Here is a 19,017-nt window from a genome sequence, read left to right as displayed (position 1 = left end):
TTTCCGCATCTGAGTGTTGCTCTTTTAAGACTTCTGAAAGCATGCGCCATACCTCGTACCTCTCAGATTTTAGAAGGCACTTCTGATTCTTAAACCTTGGGTCAAGTGCTGTAGCTATTTTTATAAATCTCACATTGGTATCTTCTTTGCGTTTTGTCTGCTACGAAAGTGTTCTTAAAACAAACATGTGCTGGGTCATCATCCGAGACTGCTATAACATGAAATATATGGCAGAATGCAGGTAAAACAGAGCCAAAGACATACAGTTCTCCCCCAAGGAGTTCAGTCACAAATTTAATTAACGCATTATTTTTTAACAAGCATCATCAGCATGGAAGCATGTCTTCTGGAATGGTGGCTGAAGCATGAAGGGCCATACGAATTTTTTTTGAGAGCAGTCATGTAACAAACAAACAAAAATATCTACATTTGTAAGTTGAACTTTCATGATAAAGAGATTGCACTACAGTACTTGTATGAGGTGAATTGAAAAATACTATTTCTTTTGTTTATCAATTTTACAGTGCAAATATTTGTAATAAAAATAATAATATAAAATGAGCACTATACACTTTGTATTCTGTGTTGTAATAGAAATCAATATATTTGAAAATGGAGAAAAATATCCAAAAATATTTAATAAATTTAAATTGGTTTTCTCTTAACAGTGCGATAAATTGCGATTAATTTTTTTAATCACGATTAATTTTTTTATATGTATTAAAAAAACAGCTTAGCATAGGTAAGTCACTAGTCAATGCACAGTCTCAGTCCAGAGCTCTCACAATAAATATCTTGTTTAATAAAAATAAAATACCTTCTTAAAATTAAATTTTTGTGAGAAACTTTTTCATGAACATTCAACAAATTTCCAACAAGAGTCAGATACTTACTTCTCATTACATAGTTTAACTGTACACAGCCAATACTTGGTGTTCATGGTTGTAAGTGAATTGCCTTTTTCTTGCAAAACTCCCTCTAGGATATGCCCATGAAAACAATTCCCATCTGTGTTTTCTTCAGCCCAATTTAACTGGAAACTTGAAGGGCTTTGCTTTTCAGCAACTTGCATTGAACCAGACAGTGCACCAAACTGTCTTTGTAAGTTCACTACCATTTCTGTACAAAGAGAAACAAAAACCTAAGCCACAATGTCTCATCACATTTTCCCACAAACAGAGTTTACCTTTCTACACGGAACATTAAAATTCTGTTTTAAAAAGGTAATTTGAATTTGTGCTTTTTCCTACCTCTGCATGATATATAGAGAAAGCCTGAAATGTTTATTTTTCTTCTTCTTCTTCCTTTTTACATTTGAAATTCAAGTCAGTCTATTCTAAAAACCTCCATGGTGACTGGAACTATTATTAAAGTTATGACCCCATGTAAGTATAGAGACTGAAAGTTATAGAGGACCTGAGAGGAGAAGTAATTTTAAATCAGATTGTTTAGAGGTCTTTTTAAAAAACACATTAAACTCCATTTTCTAATGAACATTTTGAAGAAAGGATGTTTTAAGAATTCAAACACCATTACCCCTCCAGCTATGCTATCAGAGCCCACAATACATATGCTCAGACTCCCAAGAGGTACTCCAGCAAAACAAGTGAAGACCAAACAGACTTTCCCAATATCTTTACAATAAAAATCCAGTAAAAAGAAAGCTTAAAAAACACAGGCTGCCTTTATACATAATAAAATAGCATAAAAAGGCAAAAGTTCAATTACTAAAAAATCCATTTCAAGTCTCTTGTAATATAAACAATGTATTCTAGTACTCTCATTCTAAATCCCTTTGATAAACAAAAACTTGAACAGGGAAAAAAGACAAGAAAATATTACTATTGTATTGCTCACATTGTTGGCTAAAGGAAATTATACTCACGTCTTTTCTTAAGAACTACAGATTTTTCCTTGGCTGAGTAGAATAGTGGTTTTTCACATTTCCACAGACACCTATCAGTGAAAGAAATACAACCTGGTGAAAAAATAAAAACCAGCACAACCATAGCCAAACAAACAAGAAAAGGCAGTCATTTCTCAGGATTGTTATTACAAGTATCCAATGTTTTAGGAATAACCTCAAGTTGGTAAGTGCCCAGTACCATTACTCCCCACCATGCATAAGAGAAGTCTCTCTTCAAACTGGTGGAGTGGGGGTAGAAGAAGTGCTCTTCATCAATTTTTCACCATTTATTGTAATCAGTTTTGATAGCTTTAGTAATGCAGTCACTGGTCACAGAGAGTTTCCATTTAATTAATGTGTCAGGCCAAAGTTCTAAGCGTGATGGGAGAAAGAGCATAAGGATTTATTAATTTGCTTTACTCCTCCAAGCTCATGCGACAGAAATAAGGGTGAAATCCTGGCCCCACTGAAGTCACTGAGGCCAGGATTTCACCCCAGATGTTCAACCTCAAAAAAAGTGAGGTACTGAACAATAGCATACCGGGCTCTTTCTTCATCTAATTTCTTCTGTTCCACATCCACAGACTTCTTTATAATCTTGTACCACTTTTTGAAATCAAACCACAGGCAGCCTGAAGTAAAATCCAAAATTTAGTTTTAGGAAAAGTGATAGAGCACAATAAAATACAGAATGTTCGAAAGGTAGCAGCAGTTAGACCCTTAGCTTTCTTTTTAAACAGGTATATTGCATATCCTAGACTCTAGATGCCTTAAAAAATAAATCATACAAAGCAGCAGGCAGTGAAGAAACCTATAGGATACCATCAGGGATGTGGAGGAGCCAAATAAGTGGGAGTGAATTGTGTGTCTTTAGCTCAGCTCATATAAACACCTTACACTTCTTTGGTTTTCACTCTTTGGCCCTTACCCTGCTGCTAAGAATAGCAGGAGTTAATAAGGCATTTTTCTCCCTAAGTTCCATGATTCATCCATAAAGAGGTGGTTTGATTTAGATTTTACCCTCCATCTCTAGAGAATAAACCTTTCACCTTTACAACATGAATTGGCCTCCATACATATGGAATGTGAACTGTTCAAAGGAATAATGAAGGTTGACAGGTCAAGAATTTTAGCTACTTTTAAAATATTCTTTTTAATTCTTTTTTTAAAGTATTCATGGGATTCTGAAAAGTTTAATCAGCTCCCAAAACAATGAAAAATAGCCTTCTCTGCTAGGCATCCTGCAAACAAAATGCCAACCATATTCCTCCTGCCTCTCCAAAACTCCAATGTCATATCATCCTTCCATATTTATGATTAAATAGAGTAATGAAACATATAGCACTAAAAAACCCAAAACCCCCTGTTCTGTGATTTGAGAATAAGTACCTCTCAATTTATGCCTGAATTGTACCACATATGCATTTAAGCAACATACCTAGCACCTACTGTCCCATGACAAGAGGCGTAAGTATGACTTTAGTAAATAAACAATAATTATAAGGATTCCAAACAGAACCAAGGTGAGGAGTATATTTCAAATAAAACATGCTTAAATAACTAATTTTTGAACATACAAGGTATTGTTTACTCCAAAAAGCAGAGATGTGTATATTCCATGAAGAACAAAATATACATGATATAGCCAGAACTTTTGAGTTGAACTCAAAGAATGCAAGAGCAGAAATAACAGAAGCTATTAAAACTTTAAATATTTTTCAGAAAATAAAGTGGAAATGTTTTAAATTTCTATCTAGTCTTGCCCAACATTACAAATTAACTAAATTGTAAATGTTAACAGTTCATACTGCAAATGTACATGCTAATACAGATCCAACAACTCTGCAAATGGGCTTCTAGATTTTTAAATTTACCCCAAAGGAGTAATTGATGCACCATAAAAAAAACTGATGAAAGCCAAAAAAAAAAAAAAAAAAAAAAAAACTCCCCCGAACCCGACATTCTTAGGGTCAATAAGTCCATGCCCTACTTAGTTTAATTACAAAATTTCATTTTAAAAATTATATTAGATTCTTTCCACTGACATATTGAGTACCTTCTTTGTTCTTTTGATTTCTTTTTCCAGCAAAGTTTGCATTTAACCTGAAAATATATATATTTATCAGATGGATTGTTTTTTGGAATCATACTTTCCACTTCTGAAACTTTCAAAAAAATGTATTTAAAACAAAACCGCTGACACCAAAAATTCCACCCATTTTATCCTTAATCCTATCTTTAAAACAATCAGATTTGGTTATCAATGTAGTCATCTGAGATGTGAACTATTGCTTACTTTTAAACTAAAATTATTAGTTAGCTAAAGGTACAGTAGCGTTAAATAATAGATCACGAGTTATAGCAAGAAACTGACATTGCCTATTATTGAATCTGCTTTCCATTCTTTGGGCCTGAGTTAGCGGTTTAAAAAAAGTTTTAGTGCAACATGTTAGAAAATTTGGGCCCTTCTGACGTGAAAGTTTGCTCATAAAACATACTTACCATTCATACTGATCATCTAGTAAAAATAGTAATTTGAGCACCACTATAATGATGGCTGCAGCAAGAACATCATATTTTACTTTCCTTGCTGATTTATTCACAGGATCAAGTGTCAGAAAGTCTGTTTCTCCAACATTGATCTTTTTTACCACTCTGCAAGTCCAATTGTGCAATTCATCTAATTAAGAAAAAAAGGTAAAGTAAAATATTGTTAAATAAGCTGTACAGACATGCTAAATATGCCGGTTAGCAATATGCCAGTTTCTAACACCTTATAAATACACAGATTTTTTAAAATACAACTTTTTACCAATATTAACTAAATTAACCCTCAGAACACTCCTATTTGGTAGGCCAGTATGATTTAAAATATATACTATGAAATAGGGAAGAAAAATTACACTTTGAATAAAATACTCATTGGACTGTTTGGATGGAATAATGATGTTGCTAGGCCACCCTGGTCATACCCTAGGTATGGCAGATCTTAAATACATGTTGTACAACCTTTAACTTGCAGGATCAGGGTCTAACTTTACTACTTCAAGTAGCCCTGTAGCTTTAAATAGGACTACTCCCAGTAATAAAATTAAATATGTGTGTAAGTGATTGCAGAAACAAGGCCTGAAGTGACACAGTTTAAAGTTTATAATGCTAATCTTAACTACTCTCTGTTTAAACCACAAAAGGAAAAATTCAGAGACATCAATATTATTCCAACATCAGTTGTACTGCATCTGAACAGTCCAATATTACTGTATACTTATTTTCACTGGTGCAAAATCCCCACATTTCTTACCTTTCCAGTTTAGCAAGAAACTCAGGAACTGATTACATCATCAGATTCCAAAAAGATTAGCACTATCTTGCTATATTCTGACTGCGTACATTAGTTCAGCTATACTTTCTATTCCCACAACAGCTATTGCTTGTAAAACGTTAAATTAGTACAAGACCTGATCCATAATTTTCCAGTTGTCACCCTCATACACAACACTAAACACACAACAGAGAATATGCATCAAACCACTACAATCCCTGAAAATAAAATGTTACCAACAATAGCATCTCTTACACAAGAAAGTTTCAATATGTTTAAATAGTGAATATTAAAAGAAAAAATGACTTCTCATAATTCCACACTGTCCCAAGGGGATATTATCAATTCACTGTAGCCTACATCACATAATATATTCCCAGCCAGCCTTTTTTTTTTTTTTTTTTTTTTTATAAAGGTTTTTATTAAGGCAAAGTGACAATAAAACGTTAACATACTACAGCATACATTACTTATTCAGGATCAGATTAATATTCGAAGAACCTGGCTAAAGCTTCTGGATTCCAGGTTGGAAAGCCCTCCCTCCTCTGAGAAAGCTAGAAATGGTAACCAAATTTTTAAATACCTATCATCTTTTTGGTGATTCTCTTGGTACAAAAGCTTTTCCATTACCAGGACAATCCATATTTTACTATACCACAATTCCAAAGGAGGAAGGATCACCTATTTCCAGTAATGTGCAACACAAAGTCTAGCTGCTAACAATAAAAATATATTTTGTCATTTTGTTTAAATGTAGATCCTTTCCTGGAGCAATAAGTAAGCAGATCAGGAGATCTCTAAGAAGTTGGTATTCTGTCATAGAATCAATGTCTTTAATAATTTCCTCCCAAAACAGTCTAATTCCTGGACACAATCACATGTGCAAGTATTTTCCCCTTTCCCTGCAACCCCTCTAACAGAACACTTTCCTAGTAACAAATACAGGATGGATCTTAATTGGAGTCAAATGCCACCTACACAGTAATTTATACAAATTTTCTTTATGAACTACACAAATTGAAGATGTATATCCCCTTTCCCTTACAGAGACACAGTCATCCAGATCAATTTCTTTGTCCAAATCCCTCTCCCATCCTGTTATTCCTTTTTCAGATAGTCATAAATTTTTTTTTATGTTAAGTTTTATTGTGGATTCCATTTATTGTTCCTTTGTAACTATTCTTCTTTTGTAATAATTTTAAAAGGTCTGACAACTCTGAATTTCTTTGTAGTAAGTCTGAAAACTGCAGACCTACAGACCATCCTCAAGTCACTTAGTTGATATTTCAAGATTATGTGATGTTATATATAGTGCAATGCTACACAGGCACAGAATGATTAAAAGATGGAATGTCCAGTCTGGAATTTTAGCTCTAAATGTGAGGTTTCTTCTTTTTACACCTTCAAATGTGACCTTAAATAAGAATTGCAAGCTCACACAGTGAGAAGAATTGTTGTATACTCATAAAATATCTGATATGTATGAAAAAAATAAATTACCATTTCTAAATTATTTGGTGAAAACAGCCATTTTGACTAACTGGGACATTTGTGATACCTGCAGCATGGAAGCCCAATATGTATAGCATATATACTAGTTTCTATAGTCATTTGTTAGACAATCTTGAATGTTTACTATTTAAACAAAAAAACATGAAATGTTTACATAGCACTAATACTGATGTTAACTCAGAAATCAAGCAAGTCAGAAACTGGTTTACAGTCCCTGACACTGTGACCCCAAAGAACTAGAATCACAAGGTACTTTTCATTTCAGTTTGTAAATACTAAGAAATCTCCAGCTGAGCTTCAGATAATTGAATAGAGAAAAATGGGATTATTTCTTTTAATTTCTGTGACCAGATTTTATATATTTTAATATAAATTCAACTGAAAACTTACTGAAATTAGTTACAGCTTGCATAGAAAATAAGAGTCTCAAAAGTCACTTTTAAAAATGAATACTAGCTATTCAAATGTATGTCAAAACATGTTTACATTGAGATTAAAGCAACAGAAGCAATTGCAATATGAACGCCATGATTTCCACTTTAAACTCTGTTTTTAGGAAGTGTCCCCTAACTACAGTGGCACTCAAGAACAACCTTATAAAAATTCATGTATACAATGAACATCAGCTCTCATGAAATTAAAAATGAGTACCACACATAGGGCTTGAACCTGCAAAGTGCTCTCCTCCAACCCAGCAAAGTACTTAAACACATGCTTAACTTTAAGAATGTGAACAGTCCTAAGGACAATTGGCAGGACTATTGACATGCTTAAAGTAAGCACATTGTTAAGCACTTTGCTGGGTCGGGGTCAGGGTGCTCAGAACCTTGCAGGATCAAGCCCATAATGTTTCAATGTTCAGCCAACTTATTAAATTATTTCTGTAGTAATTATCTTTGGGGTTCCATATTTAAATGTTAAGAAACTTAAAAGGAAGAGGGGAAGCACTGTCATAACAGTATGATAAGGCTAGTATGTGAATAGTTCATCAGTTCCTTTGCTAGAGAGCCTTAGCAGATTTATAGAATGCAAAGATCAAGATTTAATTAGACGGTAAGTTTTAGAGAGTATTTACCAGGTAAGTTGGCTTCCATCAGATATTTAATGCACAAGATGTTTGGATGAAGAAAGCAGCTATCAGTTATAGCTGGAAAACAAGGCAAATCTAAAAACGCTGCAAGTTCAGACATCTTGTTATGCACATCTTCATATACAGGCCAAGACTGAAAGACAAAATAGGTTTAAAGTTTCTTCTGTTTTGCTTTTTTATTTTACTCCAGCATCTTTAGCTATCCTTTCTTAGTTCAAATTCCACATTATTGTTATATAGAAACGTTCATGCCCTTCCTTTAGCACCTCTACAAGCATTGGTATTATGCAGGATGCTCTTTGGAGCTGGAACTATGTTCATGACATGTGTTTGTGAGGCAGCAAGCATATTTTTGGGTTCTCAAAAAAAAAAAAAAACCTAAAGCACTGCAAATGGAGCATGACATCTCAAAGGTAGACAAATAACCAAATCTGTAGCTCTGTAACATAACTTCATACAAAAATCCCTTTCAAATTTCCATACCTATTCATAGAAATAATCTTGCAACTGTCTCCTTTCAAATCTATAAACCGCATGAAGAAAGATCTCCAAGCTTCCACTGTAACATTAATTCTAGATAAAAACATTACTTATGGTGAGACTCTGTTATTTAGTCAAAATGAGCTCAACAGGATTACCTGAGGAATAAAGAACATAAAGGGCAGCAGAATTTGACCTCATTTCTCAAGAGAAACAAGGTGGGCGAGGTAATATCTTTTATTGGACCAACTTTTGTTGGTGAGAGAGACAAGTTTTTGAGCTTACATAGAGCTCTTCTTCAGGTCTGGAAAACTTACTCAAAGTGTCACAGCTAAACGCAAGGTAGAACAGATAGTTTAGTATAAGTAGTTCACATATATTTCAAGGGACCATTCAAGGTAAAGTGTCCTATTACCATCCCTCCAGTCACAAGGAGACAAGGACGGTTGTTAGTGAATGATAGATTTTTGTAATAAGCCATCAATCCAGTGTGTCTATTCAGTGTATGATTTTTAGCGTATAGCAAACTTATGAATTTAAGCTCCCAGGCTCATCTTTTGAAAGTGTGCAGGTTTCCTTGGGGGATGAGGACTGATAGGTCAGATATTGAATGATCACTTTGCGAAAAGTGGTCACCCACAGATGGGGTATTTTTGTCTTTCATCATTTTGCTGTGTGAGTTTATTCAAGAGTGTGGCAATTATGGGTGTAACCACATATAGTTGCTATTTGAGCATTTAGTGCACTGGATGAGATACAGCACGTTGTGATAGGCATGTCTTGAAAGGTGTGTTCATCATTGTAATAGTGGAGCTATGTCTGCAAGTTTTGCATCTGTTGTTCTGGCAGGGTCTGGTGCCGCTTTGAGTTGACATGTCCTGGTCTATGGGGACCTTGCTTCTGATGATGAGTATGGAGAGGTTGGTGGGGTGTTTGAAGGCCAGAAGAGGTGGTTCAGGAAAGATTTCTTTCAGGATGGTGGTCTTCATTGAGTATGGATTGTACTTGTTTGATAATACCCCATATGGGTGCCAGTGTGGGGTGCCAGGTGACAACTGGAGGTGGGCGATTGGAGAGGGCTTTATTTCTGTGTTGAAGCAGGTTCTCTTGGGTATTTGGGTGACCCGTTCCATGATGTGATCTACTTCTCTGATGGAGCATCCTTGTTTGGTGAAGGTGGTTTTGATTGTGTTACGATGTATATCCTGGACTTCCTCCTCAGAGCATATTCTCCGGATCTGAGTGTCTTGCTGTAGATAACAGATTTCTTTGTAGGTTTGGGATGGTTACTGGATGTATGAAGGTAGGTATGGTGATCAATGGGTTTCTTGCATATATTTGTCTCTAGGGTTCCATTGTTGAAGCTGCCCATGGTGTCCAGGAAGTTAATGCTGGGTGGGAGTGTTTCAGAGAGAGTTTAATGGACAAGTGGTGGTTGATAAAGTTGTGCTGAAAATCTAAGAAGGAGCTGAAGTCGTCTGTCCAGTGGATGAAAATATCTTCGATGTATCTCTGGTGCACCATTGGTTTCATGGTGCATTTGCCCAGCAATTCTTCAAGGTAGCCCATAAAGAGGTTGGCATTTTGGAGCGCCATCCTAGTACCCATGGTTGTTCCCAGGATTTGGGTAAAATGTGTTTTGTTGAATGTAAAATTGTTATGGGTGAGAATGAAATGGATGAATTTGGCGATGTGTCTGGGGTGGATATCTGAGAGTTGTCCATTGTCTTGTAAATATTAGAGCAGGCAGCTAAGCCATCATTGGAGGGATGATCGTGTACAGAGAGGTGACCTCCATGGTAGTAAAGATGGTGTTCTGAGGAAGGTTGTTAATATTGTGAAGTTTGTGGAGGAAGTTAGTTGGAAGAAGCTAACCCTTTGTGTGATGAGTGGTTTGAGGATGGTTTCTATGAGTCCCAATATTCCTTCAGTAGGAGTGCCGTGGCCAGATATTATCGGTTCCCTTGTTTGTGTATCTTGGGAAGCATACAGACGTTCGTGGAGGATGAGTATGTAGAATCTCTCGGAGTTGTTTGAGGAGGGGGGATTTGATGAGATTCTTAAATTCCTGTGTAAATTGTTGTGTGGGGTCTTCTTTGAGTTCTTTATAGTAGGTGGACTGAATAGTGACAGTGGACTTATGGCTTATTGCAACAATCTATAATCCACTAAAAACCCCGCCCCTCCCTGCAGCTGCTTCTCCCTCCCCTTTCTTTCCTCTGCTATTTAATGTTTCTGGCCCCAAATCAGCAAAGTAGTAAAGCATGTGCTTATTTCTATTCATATTTAGCAAAATATTTAAGCACATACATCACTATAGTGTCAATTTTAAGCACATGCTTAATTCAGTGCAGGCTTTACTGCTCTGCTGAATAAGAATGAACTGCTGAACTGGGACCTCTATTTTTGAAATCTTATAACCCAGGTTAAAAAAAAAGCTGAATAATTATGCTACCAACAACAACCGAAATTTAATAGTCTCTTTTTGTTCCATTATGTGATGTTTAACTCTTTTAATATAGGCAATTCAACTGTCATTCACACTTAACAGTTTTGAATGATTGCTAACAGTATTTCCATTTTTAAAAAGTGCCCCAAGCCTGCAATGAATTAAGAATGTGCTTAACTTTAAGCATGTGAATAGTTCTATTGAAGTCACTTAAAGTTACAGGAGTAACTTTTATAACTGTTTTCTAAACAAACAGTGATGAAAAGTAATCTACTCACCTGTTAGACTTATCTTGAGAAAGAAGAAATACATGTGTTACCAGAATACTACAAAAATCAAGGTTTACAGTCCCCTCCAATCATTCTAAGAGTACGTCTACACTTACTTCCTGGTTCGGCGGCAGGCAATCGATCTTCTGGGATCGATTTATCGTGTCTTGTCTAGACGCGATAAATCGATCCCGGAAGTGCTCGCCGTCGACGCCGGTACTCCAGCTCGGCGAGAGGAGTACGCGGCATCGACGGGGGAGCCTGCCTGCCGCGTCTGGACCCGCGGTAAGTTCGGACTAAGGTACTTCGAATTCAGCTACGTTATTAACGTAGCTGAATTTGCGTACCTTAGTTCGAAGTGGGGGGTTAGTGTAGACCAGGCCTAAGAAGCAATTCATCAGCTTTACAACAGAATAATCGTTGAACAAAATTTAAATAGTCAGGATTTCAAGTTTGAAATTATATACATTCTTTGATATCCCACTGATTTTGAAATTTATGCATAATTTTCCTAGTGTCCTGAAAGAGCACACTGGAAAAATCAACAAATAATGCAAATAGATACAGTGCAAAAATAATATACTTAATTAGATATAGTGGAGACAGAACTTTCCCATGAGAATAAGAAACGCAAATACCGATCTGCCTAAATATCAATCAGGCCCCGTGTTAAAGATGAAAAGTGAGGTACATAAGGAATTCATAGCAGCTTAAATGCATCATTTCTAAGTCACTAAACAAACATCACCACTGTTATTTAAGCATTCACGGTATTCCACAAAAGATTATAAATAGCTTTTGTTCAATTTTTTCAAACCAAATTCAAGGTTTAATTTTATGATAAGATGGTAAAGATCAGCTTTTTAAGTGATGTAAAATACTACTCCCTAAATAATAGTATTTTGTTTGCAGTGAAAAACAACACCACAAATAGTTCAAAAGGATACCAACAACCTAAAATGCTACAGTGTGGCCTCTTTTTAAGGATGTTTTTGAGTATAAATAGACAGGAGTGCTCTCCCCTGGGTATGTGTTCACAATGGATTTAATAGAATTGGGACATACAATACACTGGGAGGGGCACACTAATTCATGACAAGGCCTCCCCAACCAAACCCTTCTCTTGATTCCTCCTTCCTCCTGTGGTTTAAACCCCAACAGCCTGTTTACATTTACTGTAACACTCAAGTATTTTTCCTATTACAAAGGGATAGATAATTACAATGCTAGATTGAGAGACTTATGCATTGCCAAAAGCACATAGTAGTGATTCTGTTTTCTTCACGTCTGTAAATAGCAAAGTTAAAGTTAAACAACACACACGATCATTTTCTATCAGGAATCTAGTTAGTTGAGGGTGACAATGGCTGTAAAGAGCTCTATCATTCAGAAAGCACTGAAACATCTTAATCACAACAAACATTTTACACAATTTAATGTCAAAAGAGCTATTAGCTTTTGCAGTGAAGTCCCCAGGTGAAAATTTTCACTCCTACTTCTGCAGAGTCTACCACACAAAGAATGTATTCATGTTACAGCAGTAAAGGGGGGTTTATAAAATACGTTCCCATATCTGGGTACACATACATTCACTGTAGACAAATTTATAGCAAACGTCAAACTGCCCTGCCTCAAAACTCATCACCTTCCACCCATCTACTTGTGTGTCCCTCCCCAGAAAAAGCCTGATAGAACAAGTCATCCTGAAAGTCAACCAAGACAGGCTTCGATTAACCAACAAGGGAAGCAAGTTTTGGAGTCACGGCCCTCTCAACTGAGAATGCCCTGCCTCCACCACCTCATGATTAAATTCAGGGAAGGTGTGGTTGGAGATGTTAGATCATATGCCTTAGATTACCAAAGTATAATTTTTTTTTGTTACCTAATCCCAAAGTTTCTCTTCACATTACATACTTTCAGCTGTGTTTGTGCTAAATATTTACAAGGGCTCCCCATCCATCTCTTTCTGGAATTACTGTGCTTTTGTTTACTGTTCCCAGTCCTTGGGAGTCCCCCAAACAGTTTGTAACTCTCAGCTACAAGTTCATGACGGCATTTTACAATTCCAAGGATCAAAGACAGAAGAACCATTATAATATGTATGACAACCAGCTAATAGTCTTCTCATACTTTTGGCAAACTGGAGTTTTTTGAAGACTGATGTGGGAGATTCAGTGACTTGTCTGTATGTGGATGCAACTGCTCTTGGGCAACTTTTTGGTCTTTGAAAGGTCCTTTATCTCTTGTCCCCACATATTATAAAACAAGATACTTTGAATCTAGAAGGTAATAAGGGAATTTGATACTACATGAGACTATCTACTATACTTTTATCCCTCACTGTTTAATTTAACTCACAAGGCAGACTATTCTGTAGGAAAATTAGCACCTGGAATATGGTATCCAGAGTGCTACTTGTTGGATTGTTTCAGTTAGCTAATTCTTTTATCATTCAGAGCTCGCTGGGAGAATTTTTTTCCTGTAATAGAAGAGGAGGACAAACTAGTTCCCACAAAGTAGATGATCCAAATTGTTACTATGAATAATCAGAGCATAGAAACAGGTAATTGTTTTGGGTGAGCCCAGATTGCATCCTCTCATGCTTGTTATGACAGTATCAGAATGTTGCTGATCAACATGTAAAAAACTGAGAACTTATTGGCTAACTTTTCAGATGCATTTTCTTCCTGCTTCTCTTAGACTGAGGGTTCGCAAACTTTTTATTACCATTGATCACATCTCAATAGAGAAAGCCAATGGACCATTTCTCCTCTCATTTGTGATCACATAACATCCCTGTAGCGATTGTTTTGCATGTATTTGTCTTCAACTTTAATGTGATAAGGATCTATCCTTCTTGAATTTGCTATGCAGTCTTCTTTGCTGTTGATTTAATTTTCTCTTCTTCTGTTTTATTCCTCTCTCCCTGTACATTTTTGAACTGCTTATTCCTTTTCCTTTTGACCATGCTTTGCTTCCACTTGGTCCCTTCGTTCCTGGACATGCAGTCTAGATATCAGGATTTCTTCTTCCCATGCTCCTCTGGGCACATTGACTAGTTGTCTCGTTCTCTACACCTCTGAACATTCCCCTACTGATAGTGGTCAGCAGCTGCAGTCGCTGAAGGGGTCTCTTTTTTCCATCTCCTCTTTAGCAGTGAACCTGGTAGAGGCCAATCCTGCCTCCTATTTTCCAGCTACACCTCTACCCGATATAACGTGACCTGATATAACACAAATTCGGATATAACGCGGTAAAGCAGCGCTCTGTGGGGGGGCGGGACTGCGCACTCCGGCGGATCAAAGCAAGTTTGATATAACACGGTTTCACCTACAACGCAGTAAGATTTTTTGGCTCCCGAGGACAGCGTTATATCGGGGGTAGAGGTGTACTTTTACATGTGTCCAGATGCCTCTTTGAAATGAAGAGGTTCAATACTTGTGGGACTATCTGAAAAGACTCTCACCTATCTGAAGCAGCCTATGACCTCTCCCCAGACTAGTTTGGAAAAATGTGCTAGGGTGACAAGGCCCACTGACTAGGATATTGATTATTCCAATATGAAGGATTAGGAGAAGATCAAGCTATGATTTGGGGGGCAGGGGGATTTTAAAAAATTATAACTACACCCAAAAGTTGGTGCAACACATATATTCTTTATAAAGGCAAATATAAACACAAAACACAGTAAGCTATTTATTGTAAAAGAGCTAGTAAATCAAGTTTGTAAACTAGAATAACCTGCATGTGTCTAATAATCTGAAATGTGGTGCAGTGAGGAGCCATAGCTTCTGGGTGATGCAGAAGTGCTAATATAGCCACTAGCTGATTTCATAACAGAGCTGACACTAGTTCCAATAACTGTGCCAGGTGTGAAATTTACAACCAAACTGATTGTGACGGGTTGGATCACAGAACCCCCCTTGGGGGCTGCCACCCGATGTGCCAAGACTACCTCTGCTCCTGCTTTCCCTGCCAGCTCGGGACCCCAGCACCCTGTCTTGCTGAGCCAGACACACCCATCTGCTCCACAAAGACCCAGATTCTGAATTACTTGCCCCAAAGCTGCAGGTTTACCTGAAAGCAGCTAACAGAAGTGTTCCTGTCTTTAACACTCAGATGCCCAACTCCCAATTGGGTCTAAACCCAAATAAATCCGTTTTACCCTGTATAAAGCTTATACAGGGTAAACTCATAAATTGTTCGCCCTCTATAACACTTATAGAGAGATATGCACAGTTGTTTGCTCCCCCAGGTATTAATACATACTCTGAGTTCATTAATAAGTAAAAAGTGATTTTATTACCCTGTTTCCCCGAAAATAAGACAGTGTCTTATATTAATTTTTGCTCCCAAAGATGCACTAGGTCTTATTTTCAGGGGAGGTCTTATTTTTCCTGGAGCTTCGGGGCCTTATATTCTGGGGTGGCCTTATTATCGGGGAGGTCTTATTTTCGGGGGGATGCCTTATATTACAGCGAGAGGCAAAACTGGAAGTAGGTCTTATTTTCGGGGGATGTCTTACTTTCGGGGAAAGACGGTAAATACAGAAAGTAGGATTTAAGTGGTTCCAAGTAGTAACAGACAGAACAAAGTAAGTCACCAAGCAAAATAAAATAAAACGCGCAAATCTATGTCTAATCAAACTGAATACAGATAATCTCACCCTCAGAGATGCTTCAGTAAGTTTTTTCCTCAGACTGGACACCTTCCAGGCCTGGGCACAATTCTTTCCCCTGGTACAGCTCTTGTTTCAGCTCAGGTGGTAGCTAGGGGATTCTTCATGATGGCTCCCCTCCCTTTGTTCTGTTCCACCCCTTTATATATCTTTTGCATAAGGCAGGAATCCTTTGTCCCTCTCTGGGTTCCCACCTCCTCCTTCTCAATGGAAAGACACCAGGTTAAAGATGGATTCCAGTTCAGGTGACATGATCACATGTCACTGCAAGACTTCATTGCCCACTTGCCAGCACACACGTATACAGGAAGACTTACAAGTAAAACACAGCCATCTGCAGTCAACTGTCCTGGTTAATGGGAGTCATCAAGATTCCAAACCACCATTAATGGCCCACACTTTGCATAATTACAATAGGTCCTCAGAGTTATATTTCATATTTCTATTTTCAGATACAAGAGTGGTACATTTATACAAATAGGATGATCACACTCAGTAGATTATAAGCTTTGTAATGATACCTTACAAGAGACCTTTTGCATGAAGCATATTCCAGTTACATTATATTCACTCATTAGCATATTTTTATAAAATCATATAGACTGCAACGTCACACTGATATTTGAAACGGAATGAGAATGAGCTGGTGACTCAGTACTTTGTATTAGATAGATGTCCTTGGCGAGACTGTCAGCTTAAAAATTCCTACATTAAAATGGAATGTCCTTATTTGCCTTGTGTTGCTCTCAGATCAGTCACTCTCTCACCCTTCTCTACACATTTGTCAGCCTCTCAATCATCTGAACATTCTTCCATGCAGCCTCCACTGTGGTTCTAACTCCTTGAGATCATTCACCACAAGACCCTTACTTTCCCCATTTTAAGCACATCTTAAAAACCCACTTCTGCCAATGCTATCTATAGTGAGTTTTGATGACTTGTATAGGACATTTTTCCTGTTCCCCTAAACTCTATCCACCTGCCAAACTGCGAGCTCATTGGGATCATCCCCCAAGGTTGACAAAACACACGTTCAGATCAAACAGATGAAACGTCTCTTCAAAGACATGTAGCGAAGTCAGGTACCCATATGGAAAAGGAATTCACCAAAATACATTGACCAGAAGAACTTTTACAATATTTCCAGGTACTAAGGGCTCTAAAATTGTTCTGGAATGTCATCAAAGCAATTACCATATAATGTATTCCTAACACCTTAGATTATTAAAAGTGAAAGATTTTAAAAATCAAGTTTACTTTCCACCAATAATACTTTTTATTTTTTTGCACCACATTCAACTTGGGCAGTGAAAATAGCATAGTTACTTCTGTTTTATAGTTCATTTCTAATATGGCGTGCTTACATTTTCTACAGCAAAAGACTTTACTAAAAAAAATATTGGATCTGTAAGGAATGTTTAAGAAATATAGAGCAGTGATATAAGGGATGAACTAGATGACTGCATACATCTCTTCCAATCCTAATACCTATGAATCACATGTTGCTGCTGATGTAATAATGGAGGGGCGTGCCTGAGATTACTAAAGGTGAACAAATGGCAGGAAAGAATAAAGGGTGAAATTCTTACAACTCCATTTAGATAACTGTTCAATATTCCAAAGAAGAGAAAAAATTTGTGAGGACTCCTCCACTAAAAAAGAAAAGAAATACACAGATCAATGTCACATTTAAAATAAGTTTTACAAGATTCTACAGGAACAAAGCACTAGGATAATAGTAGCATTAGACTTGTCCACCTTGTAGAGCCTGGCATGTATGTTGTTGAGATGGTTTCCTAAACTCTCTAGGATATTAAAAATGCAGCCAAGATCATCCTTATCAAACCATATGAAAAGCAACATTGGCGCACTGTCCATCTCCTAGAATAACCGCACCTTTTAAACTCTCAGTTAAAGCTACCAGTGTTGCTTCAGAAGCCAAAACTTACTCTAGAGGGCTGTGCTGGGCATCAGAGGAATGTTTTTTATTCAGGAAAAGCTTTCATTTAAAAAGGTTCAACATATAGAGAATGATCAATGCACTTCTGTGAGCAAATCCTTGGTATGCTATGGAGAATGACTACCTAATGGTGCAATCATATCACATATCTATTTGAAGAATGCAGGACTGGTTGCTGTCTTGTCCACACAAGGGGAAAAAAAAAAAACAAAAAACAAACAAACAAACAGGGATCAGAGGATGAATACTGAATACAGAAGAAGCCTGCTTTGCTAGATAGCCAAATAAATTCCATTTCTCCATTCTATCTGGAAGACTTTTCAATACAATACTTCTTGGGGATGCATAACACTACTTTGGTTATTGGGTAATTTTGGATAAAAAAAAGTTCTGGTTGAATGAGTTCTACTATATTATTAAACTGGCAAAGACACATGGTTGAGTGTTGCTTTGCACATGCTCACAAGGTAAATCTGATAATGATCACCTATATTACAACACTTAAGCTTAATAAGTTTTAAAATGCTACCTAGTGTTGTGCTGAATTGTCTAACAAGTATTAAAATTTAAAGCTTGCGAACAAGTTTTATTGAATTTCACAAATATTTTATTAGGTTTGTTTTCCTTCATTAAGCAATGCTTTAAGACAGGTAGAGACAAGCTAGAGTTTCTGTTACACAACAGCAGGCTCCCATGATAAACCTGATTACAATAACCCTGTCAGAAGTGAACTTCCTCCTCAGCGCTTTTAAAAAAGCCTCACCCTTGCTTATTATCATTCTGAAGTCGTTTCAGAAGAGAAAGAAGGGCTATTGGCACCTGTTAATTGCATATCTGCAATACATTTAAAAAAAAAGGGGGGGGGGGGAATCCCACCAAATAGAAGGGTTAAAATGTACTCCAAAACCAATAGCAGGACTGTGGAGGGAACTGGTGTTTATGATTTTGAATGAAAAAAATTGAAGGCAGCAGAGTTGATTTGCACAACTTATATGCTTCTATTTATATTTTTTACTAAGCTCTAAAAACTCAACAGAGCCTTAGCTGGCTTCTGTGTCAATTCTAACATCTCTGGGGAAGGGGAACAGAGATAAGAATTTTATGAAATGACACTCAGAGGATTCCCACTGGCAAAAATCCGACCTCAGTAGCCAGAAAAATAAAAGAGGCGGCCCACTTGCTATCATTCTTAGAAACTACTACCAAGTAACCATCTCTGTTCTGTGCTTACTTTTTATGGTGTAAACCAATTTATTTGGTTCTAAAAATTTTACCTCCAAAAATAATCTAAGTCTCTTAGCCACTGCCCAATCAAGTTTGCTTCTTGTAAAACATAAGTGCTTTAAAAGAT

At 36.9% G+C, this 19,017-nt stretch overlaps 1 protein-coding gene across 4 annotated transcripts in view; it reads right to left on the bottom strand.

Annotated features, from left to right (window-relative positions):
* Positions 1 to 19,017, bottom strand: part of TAF1B (TATA-box binding protein associated factor, RNA polymerase I subunit B) — a 55,593-nt gene that overhangs the window by 4,545 nt on the left and 32,031 nt on the right. For all 4 annotated transcript variants that reach the window (XM_024199134.3, XM_024199135.3, XM_024199136.3 and 1 more), the window contains 6 exons: positions 7,816 to 7,963; positions 4,409 to 4,586; positions 3,963 to 4,009; positions 2,448 to 2,538; positions 1,886 to 1,956; positions 894 to 1,119 (listed from right to left, as the gene is read on the bottom strand). In XM_024199134.3, the coding sequence (XP_024054902.2) occupies positions 894 to 1,119; positions 1,886 to 1,956; positions 2,448 to 2,538; positions 3,963 to 4,009; positions 4,409 to 4,586; positions 7,816 to 7,963 (761 nt within the window). The remainder of the gene's footprint in view (positions 1 to 893; positions 1,120 to 1,885; positions 1,957 to 2,447; positions 2,539 to 3,962; positions 4,010 to 4,408; positions 4,587 to 7,815; positions 7,964 to 19,017) is intronic.

This window comes from Terrapene carolina, unplaced genomic scaffold (genome assembly GCF_002925995.2).
Source record: "Terrapene carolina triunguis isolate 2854851 unplaced genomic scaffold, T_m_triunguis-2.0 Scaffold42, whole genome shotgun sequence".
NCBI lineage: Eukaryota > Metazoa > Chordata > Testudines > Emydidae > Terrapene > Terrapene triunguis.
The sequence above is the reverse complement of the archived record's forward strand: the minus strand, read 5'-3'. Positions and strand labels throughout refer to the sequence as shown.